At 53.4% G+C, this 27,340-nt stretch overlaps 1 protein-coding gene across 26 annotated transcripts; it reads left to right on the forward strand.

The window, feature by feature from the left end:
* On the forward strand, window positions 1–27,131 carry LOC126003599 (uncharacterized). Of its 26 annotated transcripts, none has more exons than XR_007493813.1 (10): window positions 1–101; window positions 2,675–2,803; window positions 3,028–3,624; window positions 3,756–3,784; window positions 4,219–4,270; window positions 5,158–5,284; window positions 8,223–8,318; window positions 8,388–8,601; window positions 14,446–14,497; window positions 23,739–24,074. XR_007493813.1 is itself a non-coding variant. In XM_049769884.1 (8 exons), the coding sequence occupies exons 3-7, from the start codon at window positions 3,704–3,706 to the stop codon at window positions 26,005–26,007; spliced, it is 540 nt and encodes a 179-aa protein (XP_049625841.1). In that variant the 5' UTR covers window positions 2–101; window positions 2,675–2,803; window positions 3,028–3,703; the 3' UTR covers window positions 26,008–26,034; window positions 27,096–27,131. The 26 variants fall into 26 exon arrangements, 7 of the variants coding, with proteins under 7 accessions (XP_049625841.1, XP_049625840.1, XP_049625839.1 ...); XR_007493810.1 differs by having other exon boundaries at window positions 2–101; window positions 4,350–5,284; XR_007493808.1 differs by having other exon boundaries at window positions 2–101; window positions 4,219–5,284.
* Window positions 27,132–27,340: the final 209 nt, after the last annotated feature.

Raw genomic sequence — 27,340 nt, forward strand, 5'->3', positions numbered from 1 at the left:
AGACGGCGGGGAGCAGAGATACAGCGCGCCTTGGCCCGCTTAGCCTGGCCGGCCCGCTGCTCCCGGACCAGACCGGGGTGCCCTGGAGAGCCTTCCCACGGGTGAGTGGCTCGGTCGTGTCTGCCCGGAGGATGCGCGCCACGGAGATGCCCAGCATCGCTGGACAAGCTGGAGGCGGCCGATGCACCCCGGCAGGCAGGCAGGAGCGTTCCTGGGCACCAAAGAGACCCACTGGGCACCACATCAGGCTCCTGGAAACATGATTTTTTTATTTGAGCATTTTCCCACGGGTGGGCTGCCCTGCCCTCGCGGGAGGCGGGTTCCAGAGAGGGGAGAAACTCTTATCTTTTTCTTCCCCCCGTTTGGGATCCAATGTGCCGAAGCCCCTGGTTGGTGTGTGTGTGCGCGTGTGCTTGAAGCCCCCTGTTAGGGGTCACGCAGAGTGGGAGATCGGGCGGAGGAATCATTTCCTCACCCCTTCTCCATGAATTTTAGGGGGCTAGGAGGGGAGGAAAAGCACCCCCAGAGTCTGCTTCCCATATTAGTTTTGGGGGATCCCTGGTAGCCCGTAGGTGGGAGGTTCCTCGGGAGATTCCCAATCCTTGTGCGCTTGCAAGGCGAGGTGTCCACCTGGTTCACACCCGCTGGCGCCACACTCACCCACTTGATAGTGGAGGGAGATGGCGCCCTAGTGTAGACTTGCCAGACACCCCCCCCCCAATCCTCCCCACCGCCTTTCCCGCATCCAATCCATGCAGAAGAGGTAGCTGAGGGAGGGTCGGGCAACTGGGGGTTCAGACAGCATGGAAATAAGGGTGGGCTGGGGGTGTAGAGAAGATCATCTCCTTGGATCTTAATCAGGAGGGAAGAAAAAAAATTAAGCCTGGTTTTGGGGGTCTGGGATGAGGGATGTGGCGCGGGAAGCTGGGAATTGCGGGGTCTGGGGTCTTTGGGGGGTATCACTTGCGGGTTCTGACAGGTCTAGCTTTGGACTTTTGGTCATGTCGCTTTGGGCTATTTCCTTTGTCCCTGTCAAGCCCCCCAGGTCCCCTCTCCACGTAGCCCCCTCCTCACTCTGGGCAGGCTAGCTAGGTTGGGGGGGGGGGCGGGTTGCTACGTGGCAGGTTTCTGGAAGATTCTCTTGCTGGGCGCTAGGGGGCGTCGGCGGCACTGCGGAATTTTGGGGGGCGGGGTGGGGAGGGGAGGGGAGGGGAGGTGGCCTTTGTTCTGCTGGAGGGGGTCGAGCAGGGATTTGCTAGAGAATTCTGGATTCGCCCATCCCAAGGGGCAATGATGCAGGACCCCGAGAGTGCAGAAGCTCCTGGTGCTTGGGGGGGGGGAAGCGGGGTCGCTGTTGGATTGGTTTCTGTCGTTTTGGGGGGTCTTAGGACAGTGTCATTTGAGTAGGATGAAGGGGCTGTGAAAATGATTAATTAGGGGGTCTTAGCGGGTCTGGAAATTCTGGTGGGGGGAGATGGGGGTGTGTGGGGATGATGATCTTGATGGTTAATATGATTTGGGGCGTCTTTATTAGGATCTTGGAATTATGCTGTATCATATGTCCAGAGACAGCCCCCCCCCCAAAGAAGGGGATATGGTGTTTGGGGAATCGGGTGTTCTGTTGTTGTTGAATCTTAATTAATTGATGCTTAATTGGGTTGATTGATGGTTGGAGCCAGGCTCTGCATTTTGAACCTATGAAAAGTGGAATCGTCTTCTGGAAGGTTCTGATGGCGGGTGTCGTCGTGATTGCCTGATGTCTTTTGGTGCAGAGTGACCTCACAGTTGGGGGGGCCAGAAGACCCCCCCCTGGACATTTTGGTGGGACTGTTGCCTGCTGGCTACAGGTGGATTCTGACTGGTGGTTGTGGGGGTGACCTTGTGGGGAACTCAGTGGACCTGCACAGTGGGTTGGGGTGGGCTGTGCACCCCCCCCCAGCTTGAGACCTGTTGGGCGCCCCCCCCCCCCCGCCCAGCTTCGCCAGCTGTGCCTTGGCAGCTGTGGGCCAGGCGCGGGCGGGGGCACGGGAGACTCCTGCAGTGCGCGTGCGCGCGTGCGCGAGTTTGTGCGCGTGCGTGTATGTGCACGCGCAAGCGCGTGCGCAGCAGGTGGCTTGGCCCCAAAGTCTGGCGGCGCGCCACCTAGCGGTCAATGTCTGCAAGTGCGGTGCGGCCTGCGGAAGCGGGCTGCGGGTGGCGCATGCGTAGTCTGTTAACACTTGTGACCTGTCAATCAAGTCCTCCTTACCCCCTCCCATTTGTCTCCCTCCGCCCCTTTCCTACTCTCTCCCTCCTCCCCTTCCATTTCTCCTCCCCTTCTCCCCGCCCATTTCCCCCTTTCCCTCCCCTCTCCCATTTCTCCTCCCCCTCCCCTCATCTCTCTCTTTCCCCCTCCCCTTTCTCTCTCCCTCTTCCCTCCCACCCTTTCCTCCCTCCCACCCTCCTCCTCCTTCCCTCCCTTCTCCATGCTCCTCCCCCCGCCCCTCCATGCTCCTCCCTCTCCCAGCACACTCCTCCCTCTGTTCTGTTCCTCCCTCTTCCCTCCCGGCTCCTCCCTCCTCTCCGCCTTCTCCCGTATCCTATCCCCCTCCCTCCATCTTGCTCTCTGCTATTCCTGTGCTGGCCATCAGGGGTCGACAGGATGGTCTCTAATCTAGCCCCTCCCATGCCATAGGGTCTCTCCAGGGATGACGTCACCTGCCCACCATCTAGTCTTCAAAGACCACCTGTGCCAGCCGATGCCAGCCGATGCCAGCCGATGCCAAGCAGATGCCAAGTGCCTGCTGATCACCTGCATCTCATGGTACCTCTCCCCTTGTTGGCTTACTTTTCACATGAGTGGGTCATTCCCCCACCCTCCTCCCCTCTCGCATCACCCCCAGACCCATTAACAAGTAAAAGATAATCTTATATTTTAGCTTATTGATGGGTGTTGTCATGAAAGCATTTGCATATTGATTCTTGTCTTTCTCTCCCCCCACCCTGGGCTTTTGTGGGGGACCCTCACTCATGATGTATCAATTGTAGGGGGCACGAGAGTCACCAGCTCTTGGATCCCACCACCCTGCTCCGAGGCCTCCAGCAGCACCACCTCCCACGCCCCCCAGCAGGATGTAGAAGAATGAAGAGGACCAGAGAGGACCAGTTTACCTCCACTCGCCCTCATGGCTCAAGGCTTCTGCCCAGGCCCTAGTGAGGGGGCTCTGGCCATTAGCTCTTCACCTTTGTGCTATGCATTTGCTTGATGCTCTGAGCACCTTCCTGTAAGTCTCTGCTTGCCTTAACATGCCCGTGAACTGGAGTGTTACCTTCCCCCTCCCCTTGGGAGGCCACAGTTTGCCTCGACTTGCCTCCCGTGTGCCCTCCACAGGTCCTGAATTGGAAGGACCCCTTTGGGAATGTTACAGGAGGGGGACCTGGGCTGCGGGCAATTTAGGGTTCAGGAGTGGGAGAATGGAATTAGCATGAGCTTTGAGACCACAGCAGTCCTGATGACTACCAGGGCATGAACCTACCCCGCTGTAGTATCTCCTTGTCTTTCTGGGTCACAAAGTGGGGTGGGATGGGGTGTTTGTGTAAAGAGGAGCACCGTTCCAGGACGGCGTGAGGACTGAAGGAGATCAGGTAACCTGGGGCCACAGCTGGGCATGAAGGACTCTGGAAATGTTTGGTGAAGGGTTTCTGCAGGGATTTCACAGGCCATATGCCCTGCCCCACCCTCACCTGCTCTTGTCCGTTCCCCCCCTCCCCCCAAGCATGCAGACCCAGACCGACTCCTTCCCAGGTAGGTCCCCTGGGGCACACTTAGTCTTAAGTCAGCCACATATGCAAATGAGGACACTCATTGTATGGGAAAGACCCCCTGACACCCACACGATGCCTCCATCTGGTCTCCCACACACCTGGCCAGCCCAGTGGACTGAGACCCACTTGTGGGACGTTCAGTTTTTGGCACCATCAGGGGTTAGAGTTGAACCCAGGATGCCACTGTCTCTGCCCCCTTTCCCTGCCCGCTCCTGCACCCCACAGTCCCCCTCCCCATTTGACTTGGAGCACTTTTATTTCTTACCAGTCACCCATTCCCACCATGGGACAGCAGTGTGTCTGGCCCTGCCAGCCCGACTTCTCTCTCTGTGCCTGTGCAACCTTGAATAAGTTGCCACCCCTCTTTTTTTCCCAAATCTCTTTCCTCTCCAAACCCCAACCCACCCCCCATAGGGGCCTCTATAGGGGACCTTTAGAAGACCCACGAGTGACTCCAGGCTCTATGGTGGGTGTGACAACTTTCTCTGCGCCCTCATCTCCCCTACCCCACACCCCATGTTCTGGCTCTCATCGTCTTGACCCAGAGCAGCCAAGGGGCCTGTCTGTGCACCTGAAGTCCCTGGCTAGAGGAAGCCCCTTGCAGCATCCACTCAGCAAACATTTCTGGACTGCCAACACCCTGGCCTGCCCACCTGGCCTGGTACGTGACACAGAGACAAGAGACTCGCTCACTTGCTCGCTCTTTTTCTCCCCTCTTCAGCCAGCCAGTTTGGTCTGGACAAGACAAAAGTCCCCCCTCCCCCCAAAGGGGCTGGGCTGGATGAACAATGACCACCCCCCACCCAAGTTGTCTGATTTGGATTATTAGGAAGGTGGAAAAGGGGGGTCTGGCTGTGGAAGGGGGAGGGGAGTTGGCAGGCCCTACAGGGCCTTGTCTCTATTTCCTCTGTGCCCTTCACAAGAGGACCTGTGTCATGTCGGGCGTTCGAAACCCAGGCCCCGTGAGTTTGAAATTAGTCCCCTAGGGCTTCTGCTCTAGGGGGTAACTCCGGAGACAAACTATGCCCCACAATACTGGTGGCAAAGGCCCCGGTGCCCTTCTCCATTCACGTAAACCTCACAGCATGTCCTGCCCGCGCCTCCAAAGGGAACAGGGGTCGTCAAGTGACACAGGGGAGTCCGAGGGACTTGTGCACCCCCATTGTCTTCTGCCTTGCAAAAGGAGACACATCTTTGGTGCTGGCCCCACCCCTTACCTGATTTCCCCTCCTCTTCCTTCTAAGCCCTCTGGACCCCAAACTTGGCTCCTTCTATAGACGATTCAGGGCCATGGCTGCTCCCCCCCTCTTGGCTCCCTCACCGGCTTCTACAGTCTCTCTCTTTCCTTTCCAGCCCAGCTTCTTGAAAGGCCCGTCTACACTCGTGCCTGTCTACATTCGCTGTCTCCTTCCTCACCTCCAATTTCCTCTCCAACTCACTGCTTCTAGACTTGCTCTCCTGCAGCGAAGGCCTCTGCCAGGTAAAGGCTTGTCCACAGCTTCCCTGGACATGCTCCCAGCCCATAGACACACACAGAAACACACACATACACATACGGACATGGACATACACATTGACAAAGACACACATAAACACTTTCTAGCACTAAAAAATGAAAAGAAAAAAAAAAGGGCTGGAGTGATAGCACAGCTGGGAGGGTGTTTGCCTTCCACACAATCTACTTCGGTTCAATCCTTGGCATCCCATAGGGTCCTCTAAGCACTGCCAGGAGTAATTTCTGAGTGCAGAGCCAGGAGTACCTGAGTACCACCATGTGTGCTCCCCCAAAATAGATGAATAAAACATTAAAAAACATTCAATTCCAACATAGAAAAAGTTTCTGACAGAAAATTTCTGTTGGCTTCCTTTGTTTAATACAGGGAGGACCAGAAAGCAAAATATTTGTGGGAGTGATAAAAGGAAGCAGAATTCTCTCTGCCCCACTCCCCAACAAAGGCTTAAAGTCAAAAAGGTCAGGAAGGGAAACTTAGAAATTATTGAAATCTCCCCCAAACCCAAACCCCTTCAGAGAAAGGTGAGCTCTTATGTTTGGGGAAGGAAAGACTTTATCCCGTGATCCTGCAAATCCCAGGAAGCTTTCAAGGCAAATAGGCCCATTCTGGTGGGCTCTAAGCTTCTTTCACCAAATTTAGCTTCTTTACCTTCCTGGGGACCCCCCCTTCTCACCACCCCTCAGCAGATGATTAAATCCTGAAGGGGCACTGGGCTTCCTGGGAGGGGCCCCCAGGAAGCGAGGGCCCCCCAACTGAGAGGCCCAGGCTCTTCTCTTAATGAAGTAGCTAATGGGGCACTGGCTAATGAGGAGACTGGGCTCCTTTGTCTGCCCAGGAAAAGCTCCTGATTAGCATAATGAGGTGACCTGTGCTTTGGGCCAGGGCTCACCCCCAACTCCCACTCTCAGTGTCTTATGAATCCCCATGAGCACAGCCCTTGGGACCTCCAGGATATAATCTTGGGATGTTGGGGACCCTGCCTCCTTCCTCAGAGGGACAGAAATTTCACCATCAGGCCCTGTCCAGGAAGAGACAGATGGGGAACCACCAAGAGACTGCCCCCTGTGGTGCTTTGTGGGGTTCACTCTTGGCACCCTGCTAGGCTGAAGAGTCCATAGATTTTTCACTGGAGGGGTATGCCTAGACCTCCAATCTGCAGCAAGAAAGCCCCTGTTACTCATACTAATCAAACATCAGACTCAGGTCAGACCTCTGGTCCCAGGAAGAACCCTGTGGGGGGGGGGGCAGGAGTAAGGGGCCCCATCCAGTACTTAAGAGGACAGTCCCACTCACTCTAACCCTTTAGCTGGGACTCCTTTAGACTTGACTCCTTCATAAGCCTGGTGCCTAGTACCCCATTGATTACACGTGGAGGGAGGGTCCTAGTGGCAGTTGGGGCGCTGCCATACCTTTTTGGAGACTGGGACTCAAGTGTTCTCCACTAAAGTGACTGGGTGAGAGTGAGCACTTCTGAAAATGGAGATTCTATCAGTGCCCCCATCATGAAGGCATATTGGCTGTTCTGGGTGGTTTCAGGAACCCACAGAGGGGTCAAGCTGGCCCTCCCCCTATCGCTCTCTACCCCAGCCCTGGGGTCTCACAGCCCTCATTCCTGGAGACTTAGCAGTCAGGGAACTAGAGGTCAGAGAGGTCAGGAGTCCCCCCACCCCAAGTGCCACCAGTTCTTAGCTGCTATTTCTTGGCATCTCCCTCCCTCTCTCTCTTTCCCCTCCCTCCTCACCCTTGTCCTCTCCACCTCCTCCCCCTCCCCCTCCCCACTCCCCAGCACCATTTTCTAGTTAGATCCTCTGGGGGTGCCTAGGCCAGCCCACATTTCCTTCGGGTGTCCCAGCCCCAGCCTAGCACAAAGTGGGGTTCAGTGAGAGTATGTGGGATGTCTGCTTGAACAGGTGAGTCCAGGAAGGACCCGGACAGCATCTGGAACAGTTGTTAGTGGGATGCTGGGCAGGATAGGAAAAAGGGTGGAGGCGGTGGATCTGGCCTGTCTGTGGAGCCCAATTGGGGGCTTTCGGGTCCTCCGCCTTCCTGCACTCACGCGTCCATCGGTCAGCCAACAGTCGATCCTTGCCGACCAAGCCCACGCCCAGCTCGGAGCGGGACACCCCTCACGCTAGTGGGTCCTTGACGGCCTCTGGTCCCAGGGAGGGCGGCCTGGTGGGGGGGGGGCTTGCGGCGTTGGGGTACATGCGTCGAGGGAGTGTGTTCTTTGTTAGCTAGACTGGGGGGTGGGGTGGGGTGGGGGCGTGATCCACTGAGTTCTGGTGACTGGTCTTGACCTACAGGCCAGTTCGGAACTAATTAGGCCGGAGGACAGGGGTATCATGACGGGGTTTGGTTATTTAGGTCTCGCTCTTGAGTTGGGGGGGTGGAGCTCGAACCGGACCCCCTCCCTCCATTCTGCCTTTCTCCCCAAACTCCACTTGGGCCTGTCCCTGTCCCCATGTGAAGGACAGATGGCCGGAAACCTCCAGGGAAGCGAGTGTAATAGCTCCACACTGCCTGGCTAACCCCCTCCCCCCTCATTGCTGGCCTCAGAATCCCAACTTCACCTTGTCCCCCCATTTGCGGCTTGCACCCTCCCCCGATCTAATTCACCTTTGACCCCTGTCTCAGGCCCCCCCCCTCCCTAACAGGCTGCTCCTCTGAGCCTCTGTGCCCCAGAAATGCTTGCCACCGTGCCCACCTCACACCTGCTCATTTCTGCCCACAGAGCTCTGCTCTCAACCCTGCCCACCCCCAAGTCACGCCTAAGTGAACCTGGGCAAAGCCAGGCTGTGTTCTTGACTTACCTTCCCCATCAGTCCCTGAGACTTGCTCTGAGCCCTCATAGGTCTGCCCCGGTGGCATCCCGGTTCCGGGCCCGGGGCTTTGGTGTGATTTTAGGTTTGGGAGCTGCCCGAGTCCCCCTCGGTGGCCTGGCCCGGCCCTCGCCCACTGGCCCGGCCCTCGCCCACCTTTCTCGGCGCAGAGCAAGCACAGGTGAGCTGGGTTCCACTGAGTTTCTGGGGGTACATGCGGCCCGAGCTCTAACTCCCTGCTCTCCCCAAGGTGGGTGCACCCTGCACCCGTGGTCAAAGGAGAGAAAAGGCCGGACCTGCTGTGGACCTGCTGTGGACCTGCTGTGGACCTGCTGTGGACCTGCTGTGGACCCACTGTGGACCCATCGTGGACCCTGCCCGGACCCCTCCCGGACTCCTCCTGGACCCTGCTGACGCCCCTCCAGCCCCTGACTGCTGCTGCTGCTTCTTTGCTCTGGATTCAGGTGAGTTGTTCTCGCCGGCCATGGGCACGGGGTCTTGGGGCACCACATTCACATTCGCAGACACAGAGCCAGGGCAACCCTTTTACAACCCCTAGGGCTGGGCGTGCAGCAGTGGCTTGAAGTGGAGACCCTGGATGCAAGCCAACTTCCGGACCAGCATGGTAAGTGGTGTGTCGCACTCTGGCAGGGACCCCAAGACAGGGACACAGAACATGCAAAGGCCCCCCACGATGCTGGGGCGTGGCCAACAAGGGAATGGGTCACTAAGGGGCATGGTTCACATTGGGGGTGTGACTCCACTGGGTGCAATTCGTGTGGGGACATGGCCACACTGGGATGCAGCTCACATGGGGGCGTGGCTACACTGAGATGTGACTTATGTTGGGGTGTGGCTACATTCAGGGTCATGGCTGATGCTGGGAGCTATGGACTCTCCACCTTGTGCTCACCACACCCTATAGGAGGCCTGTCTGGAAGTACTCAAGCACAAGTGCTCTCTATCTTCAACCCCTTCCTCAGCTGCTAGCATGAAACAGAGTTTACGTATCCCCTAAAGTCAAGAAGTCATGTATGGGATTGTCGTTCTCATGCCACCTGTAGGGGGATTGGACTACAGGGGTCTCCGGTGGACCTAGATTGGAGTGAGGCCAGTGGAATCCCCACAGACTGATGTTTGGGCCTGGGGCAGAAGATTCCTCTTTTTCAGGGGCTCTGTAGTTAAGCCCCATGTCAAGACAGAGCCTGAGATTTATGGGGGCCCTAGGGGTGCTTTCAGGCGTCACCCAGGGTACCTGCTAGGGAGAAGAGAAATAAGGTGCTGGGGGCCGGTGGGAAGTGAGGCCATGGAGGTTGAGCCTGAACTGTGAGGGGCCTAGGCAGTCTGATGAGATAGGTACTCCCCCCCCCCCATTCTCCCCCTAAACTCGGAAACAAGGCATTTCCCTGCTCTCCGGGGAAGCCCATGCAGGTTGGCTCAGCAGAGGCGGGTAGCCATGATATTTGCTCAGGCCTTGGCATTTGCCCAGTGGCAGGGAGGGGCTTCATGCAGGCAGAAAGAGGGGCTCTCCCCCCCCCCCCCCGCCACCTCCGTGGTTGCATTTTCCAGAAGATTCCAGGACTCAGACTTCTATGCTGGGTCTTTGGACCCTGGGATGGGGGACTTAATCCACCCAACCCTTGCTGGTGCTGGTGGACCCCAGGAGCCCCTAGAAGCCCACATGGGGGGTGTGTCCTTAATCCTGAGGAAGAAGATCTTAGCTATAGAGATCTCCATGGGAGATGCTGAAATTTGGAAATCAGTGTGGAATGTGGGTTGAGAGGAGGACTTTCTTTAGAGGTTGGTTGGCCAGCCCCATCCTGAGCAAGAGGAGGGGGTGCAAGTGAGACCCTTCAGGAACCAGCAGACCCCAAGTCTGTCCTGGGTGGGGTCTCGCTTCCCACTTGTTACTTCGAAAGTCAGGTGTGTCTTCTGTTTGTGGGGGGCACAGTGGTAGGGGAGGTAGGAAGGTCTGTGTGAAACTTACCCCCAGTCTTTCCCATTGGCAGCTCTGGGGCATGTGGCCATGTTACCCCCAAGTTGTGAGTCAAATCCTAAATGCATTTCCAGGCTCTTGGCTTTTCCTCTTAGTCTTCACGCATCTTTCACGCATCTTTCTCATTCAGGGGCAAGACACAGCTTAAGAGTGTGTGTGTGTGTGTGTGTGTGTGTGTGTGTGTGTGTGTGTGTGTGTGTGTGTGTGTGTGTTATGAGCAATCTCACTCTGGAAAAAAAAGAAAAAAAGAAAAGCCTGCCTTGTCTCTAATGAGCTTGCTAATGAATTTTTCCTTGAAAAGAGGAAGCGGAGTCTACACAGAAGGGGGCAGGGGGCACATGAAGGACTCGGGGGTTAGAGAGCAGTGGGCAGGCCAGAGGCCTGCATTGTTTGCCGAATTGGGGAGGTCTGGGGGCTCTTGGGGCCACCTTTGGATGAGAAGATTGGAATTTAACACTCAAAAGCTAGTCTCCCCACCCCCCAACCCTCTGTTCCTGTGAGGCTCAGGATATACCTAGTCCCTTGTCAAGAACAGACAGACACCCCCATATCCCTTCTCTGGAACTCTCCTGGGGGGTCAGAATCTCTTAATTCGAGGAAGCCAAGTCTGTGCTGGGGGGCCAGAGGAAGGATCTCCCTTGGGAACCTTCCAGAAAGAAGCTGCAGGGATGTGTATGTGTGAGGGAGATAGAAGAGGAGGAGGAAAAGAAGGAGGAGGAGGAGAGGGCACCCCACCCACCTGGTCCGACTGCAGGGGGTGCTGGTGAGAGAGGAATTAATTAGGGGAGAGGAGGGCAGTGGAGGGTGGAGCCCGAGCCCCTAATTGCTGTCGGATTTCTTTGGGCTTAAAAGACAATCCAGCTGGAGGCCTCGACGCTCCACCTTTGGTGACCGGGTGGCCGGTGAATGGGGTCTTTGCGAGGCTTTAGGCTGGAGTTTCTCAGCCTGATTGCTTCGGGGTGGGGGGGCCAGGCCATGGGAGCTGGAACAAAGATGCAGGCTGAAAGGAATGTGGGCGCCCCCACAGCCCAGGCCACCTGAGGGTAATTGGAGGGCCAAGCGGCTCAGTCCTGAATGCATTCTTTCAGGGGAAGGTGCTTTTCTTTGGACAGAAAGGAGGAAACCTCAATTACCTTCCTGAGATGAGATTGTGTGTATTTGTGTGTGTGTGTGTGTGTGTGTGTGTGTGTGTGTGTGTGTGTGTGTTCCTCAGGACCCCTGGCCATGCAGACAGCCCCCCCCTGCCCAATGCACAATGACCTGTCAAGCTGGCACCCGACCCTGTGTCCCCACAAATCCCCGCATACCTCCTTTCCTGGATGGCTGGGACCTAGAATTGGGTCAAACTATGCCTGGAAGATGGGATCCTGGACCTGGGAAGTAGAGGAGTGAGAAGAGGTCTCTCCCCAAAACACGACTGAGTTCCTGGCACTTTTTTTGGGCTATCTGGGGGTTCAGAGTCATTTCCAAGGGTTAAGAAATTGGGGGTGTTAGGGACTAAAGCAGGTAAAAGAGATATATCATATAGGAACATGAAGGAGGGGATCCCAAACAGGGGGTCTTTTGTTTCTTTTTTGTTTTGTTTTGGGGCCACTCCTGGCACTACTTAGGGCTGATTCCTGACTGCTGAGGGGATTTGGGGGGCAGTATGGGGTACTGGGGATTGAACCTGTGTTGATAGTATGCAAAGCAAGCTGTCTGTCCACTTTGCTATCTCTTTGACCCCAATAAGTGGTCACTTTGACTTTTTTTTGAGGCACAGTTTGTCTCATGGTGGCCCTTTGGGAAAAGTTAGGGTTAAAGACCCTCCATGGGGCTGGAGTGATAGTACAGCAGGTAGGGCTTTTGCTTTGCATTGTGCTGACCTGGGTTTGATTCCCAGCATCCTATAGGGTCCTATGAGACTGCCAGGAATTATTTCTGAGCACAGAGCCAGGAGTAACCTCTGAGCACTGCTAGTTGTGGACCAAAAACAAAACAAAAACAAAAAAAGGGCCTCAATGGACCTTTGAGCTCTAAATAGCAGCGGGCAGCAATAGTTTAGGGACATCAGCACCCCCAATGTCCAGACTGAGCTCCCTTATGGCTGAGCATGAGATGAACCATATTCCTTGCCAGTATCCTGGGTATGTCAGCTGGCCCCAGCCCGACTCAAGAGCCTTGGTTTCTGACCCTCAGTTTCCCCATCTGGGAAATGGGAGGTGCCAATTGGAGAAACCTCAAAATTTTTCCTGGCTACCCTAGCCTTTACTGGAGCTGGGTCTTCTAGAATCTTAGGAACTGGGATTTTACCTGGGTGTGTGTGGACATGGGAAATTAGGGTTATTTATGTGGAGGATCAGTGATAAGTGACCCCTGCCCCCATTATCCTCTGACTTTGAGCCTTGCTTAGCCACTCAAAACCCAGAAGAAGCCACCAGGGGTGGCAAGTTTGGGAAAAAGTGATGAGTGGTCAGGCACTATGCCAGCTACTGGCCTGGCCCAGGGTGGCAACTGGCCTAGCCCAGACTCTGTCTTCTCTCGCCCACAGCCGTGGGACTGCGCTGGTCTGGTGACCTTGGCACGGTATTGCCTGCCAGCCAAAATGAGGGCTTTGGAAATTGCCAGTTCAATTAGACCTTCGGCTGCCCTTTCAGGGCCGCCCTCGCCACTCTCTCCATTAACGGTAAACACGCCCCAAATGGGCCCTAATTCCCTCTAATTGCTCGTTCCTGGAACACAAGCCCGGTTTCCAGGAAGACGCCCGTGGAAGCATCCTCGGGGACCCGCCCAAGAGGACCAGGCTGGGGACCCCAAATATGTCCCAATTATGTGTCCTGTTTCCATCAGTGGCTCAAGGCCACCAGCACAAAGCCCAGATGAGCTCTGCAGAGAGCTCGCCTTTGTTGGTGTACATGTGAGCGAGGTAGGTGTGTGTGTGTGTGTGTGTGTGTGTGTGTGTGTGTGTGTGTGTGTGTGTGTGTGTGTGTTTTGCTCAACAGGTAGTGCAAACAGGGAATAGAGGGTGATCTACATAGTGGCTTTATGGCTCACACCACACCCACCTTTCTCTGTGGCCAGGGTGGACCTGGCCCATTAGGGTACTACTCAGTCCCCCCTGAACGGAGGATGCTGAAAACATTTTTCTTTGAGATGCAGACTCTGAATTCTCTAACCCACTTAGGGAGGGAGGAAGTTCTGGGGGTGCCTCCCAAGTATTTTGAGCAGATCGAGGTTCTCTGCACCTCATACCCTGATCCCAGGTCACTGGATTTTATCCCTGAATACTTGTCCTCCATTTCCCATTTTTTGGGTAAACACCTCCAACAGCTATTGGAGGGGGACTTGTCCAGTAGCTGGGATCCTCAAGAAAACAAAGTCAGGAAAATGGGGGCTCTAAGGCCCTAATACTGAAGTGGGGAACTGTTATTTGTGTTTTTGCTTTTAAAGCATGAATCCTTTCTCAAAGGCAGAAATTCAGAATAACTTATTTATTTTGACCAGAAATATTAGTCCTTTCCCTGAGAGCTGCTCCAAAGTCTTTTTCTTATATCCCTGTGGGAAGTAGTGGGGTTAGCAGGGGTCATGACCTGATGACCAAGTGGATGATGAGAAGGGCACCCCAGTGCTCATGAATTGGGGCACTCAACACAAGTTGGGGTCCCTAGGGCCTCAGAGAGCAGGAGAGGTGAGACTCACCCACCCTGAGGTGAGACATGACCATGAGTCTGGGAAGACAGGTCTGCAGTGTTTAGGCATGGTCAGTGGTATTTGATTCCAGAATTTGGGTCAAAGAGATTTTTTTTTTTCTGGAAAGATCTTGGCCCCTTTGACCCAGAGCCATTTCCAGGCTTTCACCAGCTTTCCCTGTCTCTTCACCTGCCTGTCTGTCCACATTGCCTGCTGTCCCCATACTGTCACCAGAGTGTGTGTGCAGAGGTGGTCTGTTCCTAAGACATTGGGAAGGAGGCTGGTTAGATGGTTGTGAGGGTGGTTGGACTGGTTTGCTCTTGGTGGTCTCATAGTCCCTGCTTTCTGCAGGCTTGAGAGTGTGAGGGTGTGCATGGTGAGAGTGCTGAGTTGTATCCAACAGGCTGAACCCCTTTAAGAGCACCCCAAGACTGGGGCCGAGAAAAAAAATATGGCTCTGAGGGTCTTCATCTCTTGGTTCCATACTCCCTATAAGTACTCAGGGTTTCTGTTAGATGAGTCAGGATCCTTGTTTGAAGCATGACACTCACTGCTAGCACATGGGGAGTCCCACTTAGATGTGGGGGGGCCCTGATGAGGTGGTGCGGGCCCATTGCTCTGACCCCGTGCCTTCTCCTTCCAGCTGAAACTTCTCTGGGGGGAGGAACCTCGGATCCCTGACCCAGCTTTGACGCGTAAGTGGCTGGAATGTGGGGGACACACATTGTTGGAGGGTGGCAGGGTGAGGCATCCAGAGCACATAGCCAGGTGGGTCTGTGGGTGGGTAAAGGGGTGCCCCTTGAACCAAGCCAAGTGTGGGCCTGAGTGGGGGGGGACTTGTCCTCACAGATGGGTGTCCCTTTGTGTTGTTGAGGGGTGCAGTCCTGGTCTCAGGGCCCTAAAGGGCACATTCATATCTGCTCTCGTGCCACAGGGCAGCGGGACGCAAGTGCCTCATGAACTGGGCCTTCAATGGGACGGGAGACGAGCAGGCCCTGTCCCCGCCTCGTCAGCGGGCTTCGAGCTCCAGTGACCTCTCACCCCTGAAATGTCTGGAAAAGAGAATCTGGGTAGATTTTCTGCTGCCTGCATTTCCGGAGCCTCCTCTTCAAGTTCTTTACTGTGCGGGACTGACACCTTGGGCACCAGGAATGGGTTGTTGTTGGCTTTTGTATTTGCCTTGAAAGGCCAAAATACTTTTTCTACTGTTGTGGACAAATATGCTATTTCATGGATTCCTGGGCCCTGGAGGGGGGCTGCACACAGTGAGTGTAGCTCTCTGTTGTTCAGGGGCTTAGATATTCATGTGGCTGCATGTCCAGATGAGACTGGGTGTGGGGATCTGGTACCTGGATGATGGGGGATGCTCCTTGTCCCTCCACCTATATTTGTCCTTTGTGCCCGAAATCTAGGCCCACCCCCCCCCCCCTTGGTGTGACTTAGGAGGAAGAGTACAAAAGTCTAGGGTATGAGAAAGTTCTCTCTTCCTTGTGGGGTTTAGGGCTATGTGGTGTCTGCCATATTGGCCATGGAAGTGGCTGGATGGATGGTGGAGGATATATGATGGATGATTGGTGGATTGTGGATGATGGATGAGTGATGGATGATGGTTAGATGGATGGTGGATGGATGACAGATGAATGATGGATGATGGATGATAAATGATGGAGACATGGATAAAGTATGAAGGATGAATAGATGGAATCATGGGTTGTTGAACGCTGAATGGTAGATGCATGTACATATGGTGAATTGAGGTTGGGTAGATGAAAGCAGGAAGCAGAATAAATAAATAGGCTAAAAGGTGACCCAGTCAGAGTATCCAGGAAGAACCAAATGTAAATTAGCGCCCCAATTACATGTGGATTATATGTAAATAGCATGTACTCATGTAAATCATGTAAACAAGAAGATCCATATATCAAACAGTAAAATTTCACATCAGACTGAGCCTAGGGCCACTCCTGAGGACCATCTGAGGCCACAGGGATCTGCACTATGACCTTTGCCATCTCCAGGCCACAGGGCAGAACCCCGAGGGAGTGAGGGGAGATAGCACAGATGTGGGTCATCTGTGCTCCATGAACAAAAGAAAGATGGAATGGTAGCAAGAGGTTATGGGAGCCCCAAAGACTGGCTTTAAAATAGAAATTTCTAGACACAAGGAGAGAGAGGTCCTGGGGAGCAAGTTCAGAGGGTCCAGGAGCATGCACAAGAGCTGGAAAAGGACACTAGAGGGACAAGAGCTGATGAAATAAACGAGGAGGAGAGAAAGAGAAGCCCCATCTGTGTCCCCCCCCAACAGCAGAAGGTTCACCTGGACCTAATGTATGGGGGAGAAGGTGCTGTGAAGGCTGTTGTTGTGCCGATGAGCTCATTCAACCCAGGTTTACAGAGCCAGGGAAAGTGGCGAGAATAAAAAAAAAAAAAGCTGCAAAGAGGTAAAAGGAAAGATAATAAACAACCCCAGTGATGAATGGGTAGCTAAGAGATTGTCTGAATAGAGATTATAATTAGTTTACATCCGGACTCTTTAAATAGAAAAATACACCTTTCAGAGGGCGGGGTGAAAAATGGAGGCAAGACTGGCCCCCAGATGAGGCCCCATGTTCCAGCCCCATAATAAAATAGCTGCAGGCGGGGCCCTTAAATAAAAGAATAAACAGCTACATGCAGAACATAGCCAAAGGCAGGGAGCAAAAGGGGCGAATGCAGAGACCCATGACCAGAGAGGTTTCTCTAGCGTGTAAATGGGGGTTTGACATGTCCAGTGACACCACAGCAGTGAAAGAGAAAAGGGAAAAATTGAAAGAATGGTGGTGAATGAATGAAGGTGTGGGCAAATGAAAGTATGTGAATGGATGAAAGTGTGTGGGTGAATAATGAGTGTAGGTGATGAGGGTGGCCCATACGGTGTCTAGTTCATCCTTCTGGCACCTGAAGTAAGAGGAAGGAAAGGGAAAAGGAAAGAATCTAGGAAGAAAAAAATGGTTGAAGGAATGAGTCTCTTGTAGAAGAAAGAATGAATGAATACACCAGCCAAGGAATGAATGAAGGATTAGAAGCAGTGCTCCTGAGGCTCTGAACAGGAGTGGAGGGCAGGGGTTGAGGCAGGAAGGCTGGGTGAGATGGTACAGTGGGCATGGCTTGAGTAGCTGTGTACCCAGCTGGACCACCATTCCACCCACGTCTCAGCCTCAGTTTCTCTGATCAGTAGCAGCTTATGTTGGCTCTGGGCTCAATCTGTCCCCATAGGGGTTGGCAGTGCCCCTTTCATGCCTTGGCCCAATACCAGGGCTTTGGGCCAGGTGGGCCTCTTGGGCCCTGGCGGGGGGCGGCTGCTGGCACTGGGTGCTGCTCCCACTAGGGGGCAGCATTGGCCCTGGGTGGTCCTGAGTCCTGCTAGTGGAGAAAGGGGGACCCCAGGTGCCCGTAGACCATTTGTCCTTGCAACTCATATGTACAGGAGAAATGGGAGTGTCTTTTGTTTTCAAAACTCGGGGGCTCTTCAGGGATGGGCCCAGCAGGTCCCCTGACCCCCTCCCCATAGCCCCTGCACTTGTGGTTTTTGGGGTGCTCTGTGTTTTGGGGGACTGCATCAGTTCTGTATGACAGCCCCTGGTTCACTGTCATCCTTTGTCTTCATCAGAATTTGTGCTATGGGTTGGAGCACGGGAACAAACACCAGAACCTTCTGTGCTCCTTGCCCCTGCTGGGGGTTGTGCCGACACCCCGATTCTAAACAGCGCCCTGACCAGGAGGAGCAGGCTGGGATGGGTGGTCACGGGGCCCCCAGATCCTAGAAGAAAAGGTGCAGGTTAGTGAAGTTGGGCATGTAGCTGTCAGAGCAGCCAGTGCAATGTGGGGGGGGGGGGGGAAGGCAGGGGGGTTGGACGGTTTGCAGAGCAGAGTGGGGGAGGAGATGGACTGGAGGGGTGGAGGCTTAGGGGGGGCTCGTGGGGTCCAGCGTGGTTCGGACATCGTCGACGGCAGCAGAAGACCAAGGCCAGCGCCACCCTTCACCCTCCCGAGCCTCCAGCACCACGTGTCTGGGTCACGTGAGCAGGCCCACGTGGTCCTGATGTGGTGCTGGGGCCGCAGGGTGCTTCCTCCTCTTCTTCCTCCCTGAAGTCTTCAAGGGCACACAGCCCCCCCGAAGAGAAGAGCTTCTGCCAGGGGGCTGGGGTGGGGGGCATCTGCGGAACCCACCGGCAGGCCCAGGAAGACGTGGACTGGGGGTGCAGGAAGGTGGTGGGAGGAAGAAGAGGAGGAATAGAAAGAGGAGCAGCAGCAGGAGCAGAGGCGGGGTGACTGGGCAGGTAGAAAGTTCTAGAACCTTCTAACAAATTCAGAGATGCTGTTAAGGGATTCCCAGGGGTGGAAATGGGCCAATGGAAGGAGAATCTGGTGCGTGGGTGGGTGAGGTGAGCAGGGCCATGAGGCCAGGGTGGGTTGGGGTGGGGTGGGGTGGTGCAGGGCGTAGCTCTGAGGGACTCTCAGACCAGAACTCCTAGTGGGCATATACCCTAGGGGCCAGCTCCTCTGCTCAGGGCGTCTCCGGGGTGCCCTTTGTTCTCTTGCAGTCTGACCCACTGCACAAATCCTGCTGGACACATTGGGGTCCCCTTTGGCTCCTCTCTGTGAATTAGGGGAGGGGTCAGTCTAGGAGACTCAGCAACACCCCCTAGCTCCTGGCACCCTGCACCTCCTCATCTTCCTCTGGTCTGAGGCCATTCTTGGCTTTGACTTCCCGAGGCCCCCATCCTCCACTCCACAGTGCACCCCTGCCCTCCTTCCCTTTCTCCAGTTCTGCTTTTCTAGTGTCACCCAAAAGGTACTCAAGCATGTCCGAGGGGTGCCACCTGGTCTCTCTGCTCACTCTTGCAGAACTAGCCTCACCTCCTTTTAACACTCTGGGCTACACTGTGAGGCCCCCCTGGGTCAGGTGCATGTCCATGGGGGCTGTGTGCATGGGCACTGGCCAGGAGAGTGTGTGTGGGATGTAGGTGGCTGTGACTGGCTGGTGGCTGAGGAGGTGAGTGGACTGGTACGTGGTCTGTCGAGGAACTGTCCAGGGCTAAGTTTTGTGCTGGGATGGGGACTGAGAGTCTCTGAGACTTGCAGCCTCTCACAGTGTCTAGCCAAGGGGGTCTCTGTCACCAAACAGCTCATGTCTATCCTCTGTTAATGGTGCTTTTCTTTTTCTCCTTTTTCCCCATTACTTCACTGGCATTGCTTTGATTGCTAATGAAAATCAATTGTTTCCATTCATGCTTGTTAACAAACTGTCTTTTTAACTTCTGTGAACTGTTTGTCCAGATCTGTGGGTCACAGCTTTCCAATGAAACTAGCTCAGGATGGCCAGGGAATGTGTGTTTTTAGAAGGTAGTGAGCACCCCGTCCCTGGAGTCATTCAAGGATCATACACTCAGTGAGGGTAGTTTGGAGGTGGTCCACATTGTGGGAGTGGGGCTGGCCTAGGGGACCTACAAGGTCTGCTTGACTTTAGGAAGAGAGGCCATTCTCTACTAGAATACCCAGTGTCGGGGCCGGGCGGTGGCGCTAAAGGTAAGGTGCCTGCCTTGCCTGCGCTAGCCTTGGACGGACCGAGGTTCGATCCCCCGGTGTCCCATATGGTCCCCCAAGCCAGGAGCAACTTCTGAGCGCATAGCCAGGAGTAAACCCCTGAGCGTTACCGGGTGTGGCCCAAAAACAAAAAAAAAACAAAAAAACAAACAAAAAAAAAAGAATACCCAGTGTCCAGTAGAATAACCGGACCCTAGTCTTCCCTTTCTTACCTGTTAGGGCAACCAATTTGTTGTTTCTGGTAACCTAGAATACGTGACATTTGTTCATCCATCCATCCACCCACCTACCTATCCACCCATTTATACACCCATCCATTCATTCATCCTTTTTTCCCTCTTTCATCTGTGTCTTTATCAATTCATCTACCTTCCACCCACTCACCCATCACTTCGCCTTCATCTATCACCCGTCACAATCCATCATGATCACTTGACTTCCACTTCTCGCTCTGGTCCCTTTGGTTTCTCCCACAGAGCTCCCTTGGGGTCTGCTGTGACCATGTCCTCATCATCCTGGGTTCACTGAGCTCCTCTACCATCACTGCCACCCCCTGGCCTTCTATCACCTGCTTTCCTGTTTCCTACTTGAAGTGAACCCCTAAGCAGAGATGCCCCCACAGACTATCCTGCATGGTTCAAGCCCCCTACCATGTGCTCTGCCTTCTATCTCTGCCCTCTGTGGAGTGCTTGTCCCTCACTCCTGCATCTCTTTGTTCACCCCTTCACCTCATCAGGAAATGAGGAACTGGTCCTTGAATAAAGCTAGTTTGCCCAGACACACTCCAGTCACCACCACCACCACCCCCAAAACACATACACACATACAATCTGCTCCAACCCCTGGCAAGGAAAAACAAGGAGTTGACCAGCCACTGAGTTTGTGTCAATGACCAGACCGGTCCCTGGATTCTAGAGAGATCTGAGCTCCAGGCAGCTTGGCACTCTCCCAACTTTGTTCCACTGAAACAAGGTTGGTTACCAGCCAACTGTTCTGTGCTCACTGGTCCCACCCAGGTCACAGTAAGATCGTGGCCTGCCCCTCTGTCCCTGTCCCCTCCCTCTCCAGAGAAAAGTAGGGGTGATTGTATGTGAGGCTCATTCATGCCTGGTAGGTATGGGGCCCTCACAGAACACGTGTGTACCCCAAAGTGCAGGTGAGCCCCACAAGACTGTTGTTCTTATTAGCATAGGTTTGGGGGTGCTGCTCAGAACCCTGCTTTCTGTCCTTTGCTTTGCAAGCAGCTGGCCATGGACAAAGCCAAGGTCCCAGAGCTGGACAAATGTGTGTTTGCAATTTTTCAAGGTGGCTTTGATTCTCTGTTTCTGGAGGGTATGAGGGGGCAGCTTTGGGGTGTTATCATGCCTAGGGTGCCAATAACCACCCAGAGAGCCAGCTGGGGGCTCTTTCAGAGGGAGCCAGGTTTCTGGGTATTAGGGAAGGCAGGACAGATCCCCAGATTCCTCTGGAGCCTGGGTGTCAGGGAAGGTTTCTTTATCCCTCTGAGCATGCATTCATATCTGCCTGCATTCACATCTGCCTGTGTTTGCCCACCACTGTGCCTGCCTGGTCAGGGGATCCCCAACTAGATATGATCTTCCCCAGGAGCCTCCTTTCTGGGATACCCCCTAATATTAAGTGCTGACTATCTGTTTGCCAGTTCTGGGACAGGAGACAGCTCCAGGGTTGACCCTAGAAGTAGTATTTTCCCTCTAGCATTTCTGGGGTGGGGTAGGCAGAGAAGAAAGTGGTTGAGCAAACGGGCCAATGTCTGCAGTTCTGGCTCAGACTAACACATCCTCCCATGGGTATCATATCACCCCCAAAGGATTATTGAGGTTCACAAGCTTATAGGGACTGTGCTGATTCCCAGCATGTTTAGGTTAATGAGATGTGTATACTGGGTCCTGGGTGTCCCCCAAGGGTCCCCGCTCTCCCTTGCTTCAAGATAAGCTCATGGAGTGCTGAAGGCTCCAGGAAACATTTAGGGGCAGAGGGCAAGGCTTCCCCATGCCCGACCAGGCTGATTGTCGAAGCCTTGCCATGGGCTTGCCTGGTAAAGAGTGACTGATTTTGAGTGATTAAGAGGCTGGTGTTGACCTGCCAAGAGAAGCTTGCTCAGTCAGTGGGGCTGCTGGGCACTATGGGCACTATGCTGAGCTTACTGGGCTACTGGGGTGCTGAGTGCTGAGTGGTGGGTGCTAATCCACCTGGGGCCTGGACCTGGGGCATGGTTTCTAGCAGCAAGTTGAGTCCAGACAGCAGTGTAACCCTACCGGAGCTGAGCATTTCTGCACCCACAGTTGGTGCTCTTTGGACTTTGCTATGGGCAGTGGGCACTGGAGGCAGGCAAAACCCAAGACTTTCATGTTATCCTCCCAAAATGGGTATGCTGGTTATGGAGGGTACAGGGCACAGGACTAGGGGTTTTGGGGTCTACTCTTGTTTCTGAGCCCTTGGCATGAGCCTCACTTTGCACCCACTGTGGAATGGGCACATCTAGGGTGCTGTACTCCTCACCCTGGGTCTCTCCCATGCCTCTGACCATAGGAGTCCCCAAATCTATCACTACTATAGAGCTGGACCTTGAGACTTGGTGTTTGGCAAACTGGTATATTGGCTGCTCTTGGGGTACCTGGCAGCCTATGCTCCCCTCAATTCTGGGGGCCCAAATCTGTGACTGAGCGATGAAGCACAGGTGTAGGGGAGATTGGGTGACCCCTCTCTGTAGAATATGACTTTGCAGATGGAAACAGGAGGTTTGGGGATTGTTTCAGAGCAGAAGAGAATGAGGGGCTTGACCAAGTGGGGAGTAGTCTGAGCTAAGGTACCTGAGGTAGGACACCAGGGTAGGGGAGAACAAGGGTTCTGGAGAGTTCTGGAAGGTTCTGTGGATGAGGACATGGGTAGAAGGTAGAGTAGGTGCTAGTGGACAGGATGAAGTTGGGGTGTTAGTAGATAGTTGGAGTGGGAGGGTTTGTGAACAGATGGAGTTGGGGTGTTTGTGGACAATTGGATTGGGGTGTTAATGGACTGTTGGATTTGGGGTGTTACTGGACAGTTGAGTTTGGGAGTTAGTGGACAGATGGAGTAAGAGTGTTTCTGAGGAGCCGGAGAGATAGCATGAAGATAAGGTGTTTGCCTTGCATGCAGAAGGTCGGTGGTTTGAATCCCGGCATCCCATATGGTCCCACGTGCCTACCAGGGGCGATTTCTGAGCACTGAGCCAGGAATAACCCCTGAGCGCTGCTGAGTGTGACCCAAAAACCAAAAACCAACCAAACAAAAAAGTTTCTGAACAGTTGGAGTTGGTGTTACTGGACAGGATGGAGTTGGAATGTTTGTGGACAGTTGAAGTTGGGGTATTAGACAGATGAGTTGGGGTGTTATTGGACAATTGGAGTTGGGGTTTTAGTGCACAGATGGAGTTGGGGTATTTGTGGACAATTGGAGTGGGGTGTTAATGGACTGTTGAATTGGGGTGTTAGTAGACAATTAGAGTTGAGATATTTGTAGACAATTGGAGTTAGGGTGTTATTGGACAGTTGGAGCTAGTGTGTTAGTAGATAGAGTTAGGTGTTTGTGGAAGTTGGAGTTGGGGTGTTACTGGACAGTTGAAATTGGGAATGTTAGTTGATAGGATAGAATTGGGTTGGAAGTAGACAGTTAGAATTGGGGTGTTAGTCTATTGATGAAATTGGAATGTCAGTGGATAGTTAGTGTGAGGGTATTTGTGAATAGTTGAAGTTGGAGTGTCAGTGGACATTGAAGTGGGGGTATAGTAGAGAGTTGGAGTTGGGTTGCTAGTGAACAGTTGGAGTTAGTGTATTAATGGAGAGTTGGAGTTGGGGTATTAGTGGACAGTTGGAATTGGGGTGTTTGTGAACAATTGTAGTTGGGGTGTTAGTGGACATTGGAGAGTTGGCATTGGGGTGCTAGTGGATAGTTGGAGTTGGGGTATTAGTAAACAGTGTTAGGGTGTGAACAGCAGAATTAGAGTTGTTATTAGTGCACATTTGAGTTTGGGTATTGTGAACAGTTGAATTGGGGTATTAATAGACTGTTGGAGATGGGGTGTTAGACATTTGGAGTTGAGGTGTTATTGGACAGTCGGAGTTGGAGTGTTGTGAACAGTTGGAAGTGGGATTTTAATGGACTGTTGGAGTTGGTGTTAGTGGATGTGATGAATTTGGAGTGTTAGTGGACAGGGTGGAATTGGAGTTTTAGTGGACAATAGGAGTTGGATATTAGTGAGTGGGGCAGAGTTGGGGTATTAGTGAATAGCTGGATTTGGGGGTGCTAGTTGACATGTGGATTCTCCCTGCAAATCCGGATCCCTCGTGTCTCCAGCCTCCCTGTCTGCAGAAGTACCCCCCAGGGGGACAGAACAGTGGTCTTCAACTGTGTCTGTCTCCCTCAGCCTCCACAGCCACGACCCTCCACACCTTCCCACGAGACAGGCCGCGCCCAGCACCTCGGGACCGGCACCCCTAGTGGCCTCCACCCTCTGACTGATGGACAGCACGCCTCTGACCCCACCCCCTTGCGAGCCCTGAGACTTGGGGGACACGGAGGGTCCTCCTGTGGAAAGGGCCAGGCTCCTACCTCACAGGGCTGTTGTGAGGCATGGGGAGGCGCCGGATGTGGGGTCTCCACCTTGGCCTCAATAAATGTTTGTTTGAACTACTACATGATGGATGTGATGTGATCTCAGGGCTGGGGGGCTGTCATGGACCATGTGGGGGTGCTTTTGGGCCTGCAAGGTGCCCCCAACTGCCAGTGGCCCACTGAATACCAGGCTTCCTTGTCCTGGGCCTATAGCCAGTGTGTTAGCTGGTTCTGAGTGAGGCAGCCACAGAGGTGAGGTCCAGCAAGGCCTGAGCACCACAAGACATGTTTGGGAAGGTTGGGCTATATGGTTAGTCCAGGAGGTTTGAGTCAAGCTCGTGGTGCCTGTCTGGAGCTGGATGAGCTGCACTGGGAAAATACTGCTGCCTTGCTGCTGTCCTCCCATGCCTGCTTTGTCTCCTCCCTGCCTCCCTTTGCTTCCCTCCTTCCTCCCTGCTCCTCCCTTCTCTGTCTTCCCACCTTTTTTCCCTCCCTCCTCCTTCTCCATCTTCCTACCCCTCTTCCTTTTCTCCTTCCCTCTCTTCTCTTTCTCCCCTCCTCCCTCTGCTTCTTTCCCTCCTCTTTCTCATTTTCTTTCTCTCCCTTCTCACCCTCCTCTCTCCCTCTTTCCTATCTTCCCTTATCCTCTTCCTCCTTCTTTTCTTATTTCTCTCTTTCTTCTCACTCTTTCTCTCCCACCTCTACTCCTTCCTCTGCATACCTCCTTCCTTCTCTATTTTCTTCTCTTCCTTCCCTTCCAATTTCCCTCTCTTTGCCCTTTCTCCCTCCTCTTTCCCTTCCTCCCTCTGCTTCCCATCTCCTTCCCTTCCTCTTCTCCCCCTCTTTATCTCCCTCCCTCCTTCTCACTTTCTTTTATCTTCCTCTTCCCATGCCCTTCTCGCTCCTCCACTTCCTCCTCCTTCTCCCTTTGCCCTTCCTCTTCCTTCTTCTCTGTCTCTTCCTCTTCTCTACCTCCTCTCACCCCTCCTCTGCACATTTTCCTGTCCCCTCCTCTCTTCTATCCTCTTCCTCCTTTCTCTCCTCCCCTTCCTCTTTTCACTTCTCTCCCTCTTCTCTCCTCTTCCTCTTTGTATTTCCTCCTCCTTTTTATCCCTTCTTCTCTCTCCTCTTTCTTCTCCTGCTGCACCTCCACCCTGTGCTCACCAAATGTCTCAAGAGAGTGACAAATGAGCCCAGCTATGTGCCAGGGATGGAGCAGAGCCCATTTGAGGGGCCTGAGCACTATTCAGGGGGCATTTAAGAACCTCTTCCCTTGGCAATGGGCCCTTGGCCCTCTTGGGGTAGGAGGGGAGTGCTGGAGGTCAGAAGTCAGATCCTGCAACAGTGATACCCTGGTGCCCAGAGCCAACAGCCCAAGTTCCAGTGATGGTGTCATGAAGACCCCCAGGTTTCAGAGCTGATACCCCAACTTCTGGTGAAGCTCAGATGCATCATGAAGACCATCATGGTTCAGAACCAACACCCCAACTTCTGGTGAAACTCATATGCATCATGAAGACCACCATGCTCCAGAGCCAACACCCCTACTTCTGGTGAAGCTCAGATGCATCATGAAGACCCTAGGTTCCGGAACCAAAACCCTAACTTCTGGTGAAGCTCAAATGCGTTATGAAGACCACCATGATCCAGAGCCAACACTCCAATTTCTGGTGAAACTCAGATGCATCATAAAGACCAACACCCCAACTTCTGATGAAGCTCAGATACGTCATGAAGACCCCCAGGTTCCAGAACCAACACCCCAACTTCTGGTGAAACTTAGGTGCATCATGAAGACCACCATGCTCCAAAGCCAACACCCCAACTTCTGGTGGCTCAGATGCATCATGAAGACCCCAGGTTCCAGAACCAACACCCTAACTTCTGGTGTAGCTCAGATGCGTTATGAAGACCACCATGATCCAGAGCCAACACTCCAATTTACCTGGTGAAACTCAGATGCATTATGAAGACCACCATGCTCCAGAGCCAACACCCCAACTTCTGGTGAAGCTCAGATACGTCATGAAGACCCCAGGTTCCAGAACCAACACCCTAACTTCTGGAGAAGTTCAGATGCGTTATGAAGACCACCATGATCCAAAGCCAACACTTCAATTTCTGGTGAAACTCAGATACATCATGAAGACCTTCAGGTTCCAGAACCAACACCCCAACTTCTGGTGAAGCTCAGTGTGTCATGAAGATGACCATGGTCCAAAGTGACACCCTAACATCTGGTGAAGCTCAAATGTGTTATGAAGACTACCATGGTCCAGAGCTGACACCCCAACTTCTGGTGAAGCTCAGATGTCTCGTGAAGACCACCATGGTCTAAAGTAACACCCTAACTTCTGGTAAAGTTTAGATACATCATGAAGACCACCATGGTCCAGAGCCAACACCCCAATTTCTGGTGAAGCTCAGATGTGTTATGAAGACCCCAGATTCCAGAACCAACACCCTAAATTCTGGTGAAGCTCAGATATGTTATGAAGACCACCATGGTCCAAAGCCAACACCCTAACTAACTTCTGGTGAAGCTCAGATGTGTCATGAAGACCACCATGGTCCAGAGCCAACACTCCAATTTCTGGTGAAACTCAGATGCAATCATGAAAACTTTCAGGTTCCAGAGTCAACACCCCAACTTCTGGTGAAGCTCAGATGTGTTATGAAGACTACCATGGTTCAGAGCCAACACACTAATTTCTGATGAAACTCAGATGTGTCATGAAGACCACCATGGTCCAAAATGACACCCTAACTTCTGGTAAAGTTTAGATACATCATGAAGACCACCATGGTTCAGAGCCAACACCCTAACTTCTGGTGAAGCTCAAAGGCGTTATGAAGACCCCAGATTTCAGAACCAACACCCCAACTTCTGGTGAAGCTCAGAGGCGTTATGAAGACCACCATGGTCCAAAGCCAACACCCTTACTTCTGGTGAAGCTCAGATGTGTCATGAAGACCACTATGGTCCAAAGCCAACACTCTTACTTCTAGTGAAGCTCAGATGTGTCATGAAGACCACCATGGTCCAGAGCCAACACTCCAATTTCTGGTGAAACTCAGATGTATCATGAAGACCTTCAGGTTCCAGAGCCAACATCCCAACTCCTGGTGAAGCTCAGATGCATCATGAAGACTTCCATGTTCCAGAACCAACATCCTAACTTTTGGTGACGCTCAGATGTGTCATGAAGAACACCATGGTTCAGAGCCAACACTCCAATTTCTGGTGAAATTCAGATGTATCATGAAGACCTTCAGGTTCCAGAGCCAACATCTCAACTCCTGGTGAAGCTCAGATGTGTCATGAAGACCCCCAGGTTCCAGAA

Source organism: Suncus etruscus, chromosome 3 (genome assembly GCF_024139225.1).
Source record: "Suncus etruscus isolate mSunEtr1 chromosome 3, mSunEtr1.pri.cur, whole genome shotgun sequence".
NCBI lineage: Eukaryota > Metazoa > Chordata > Mammalia > Eulipotyphla > Soricidae > Suncus > Suncus etruscus.

Coding starts and splice junctions, on each gene's coding strand:
- LOC126003599 (XM_049769881.1), top strand. CDS start 4,088: ATGGGACAGCAGTGTGTCTGGCCCTGCCAGCCCGACTTCTCTCTCTGT. Junction 5,285..8,222: donor GCAGCGAAGGCCTCTGCCAG/GTAAAGGCTTGT, acceptor GTGTGATTTTAG/GTTTGGGAGCTGCCCGAGTC. Junction 8,319..8,387: donor TCGGCGCAGAGCAAGCACAG/GTGAGCTGGGTT, acceptor GCTCTCCCCAAG/GTGGGTGCACCCTGCACCCG.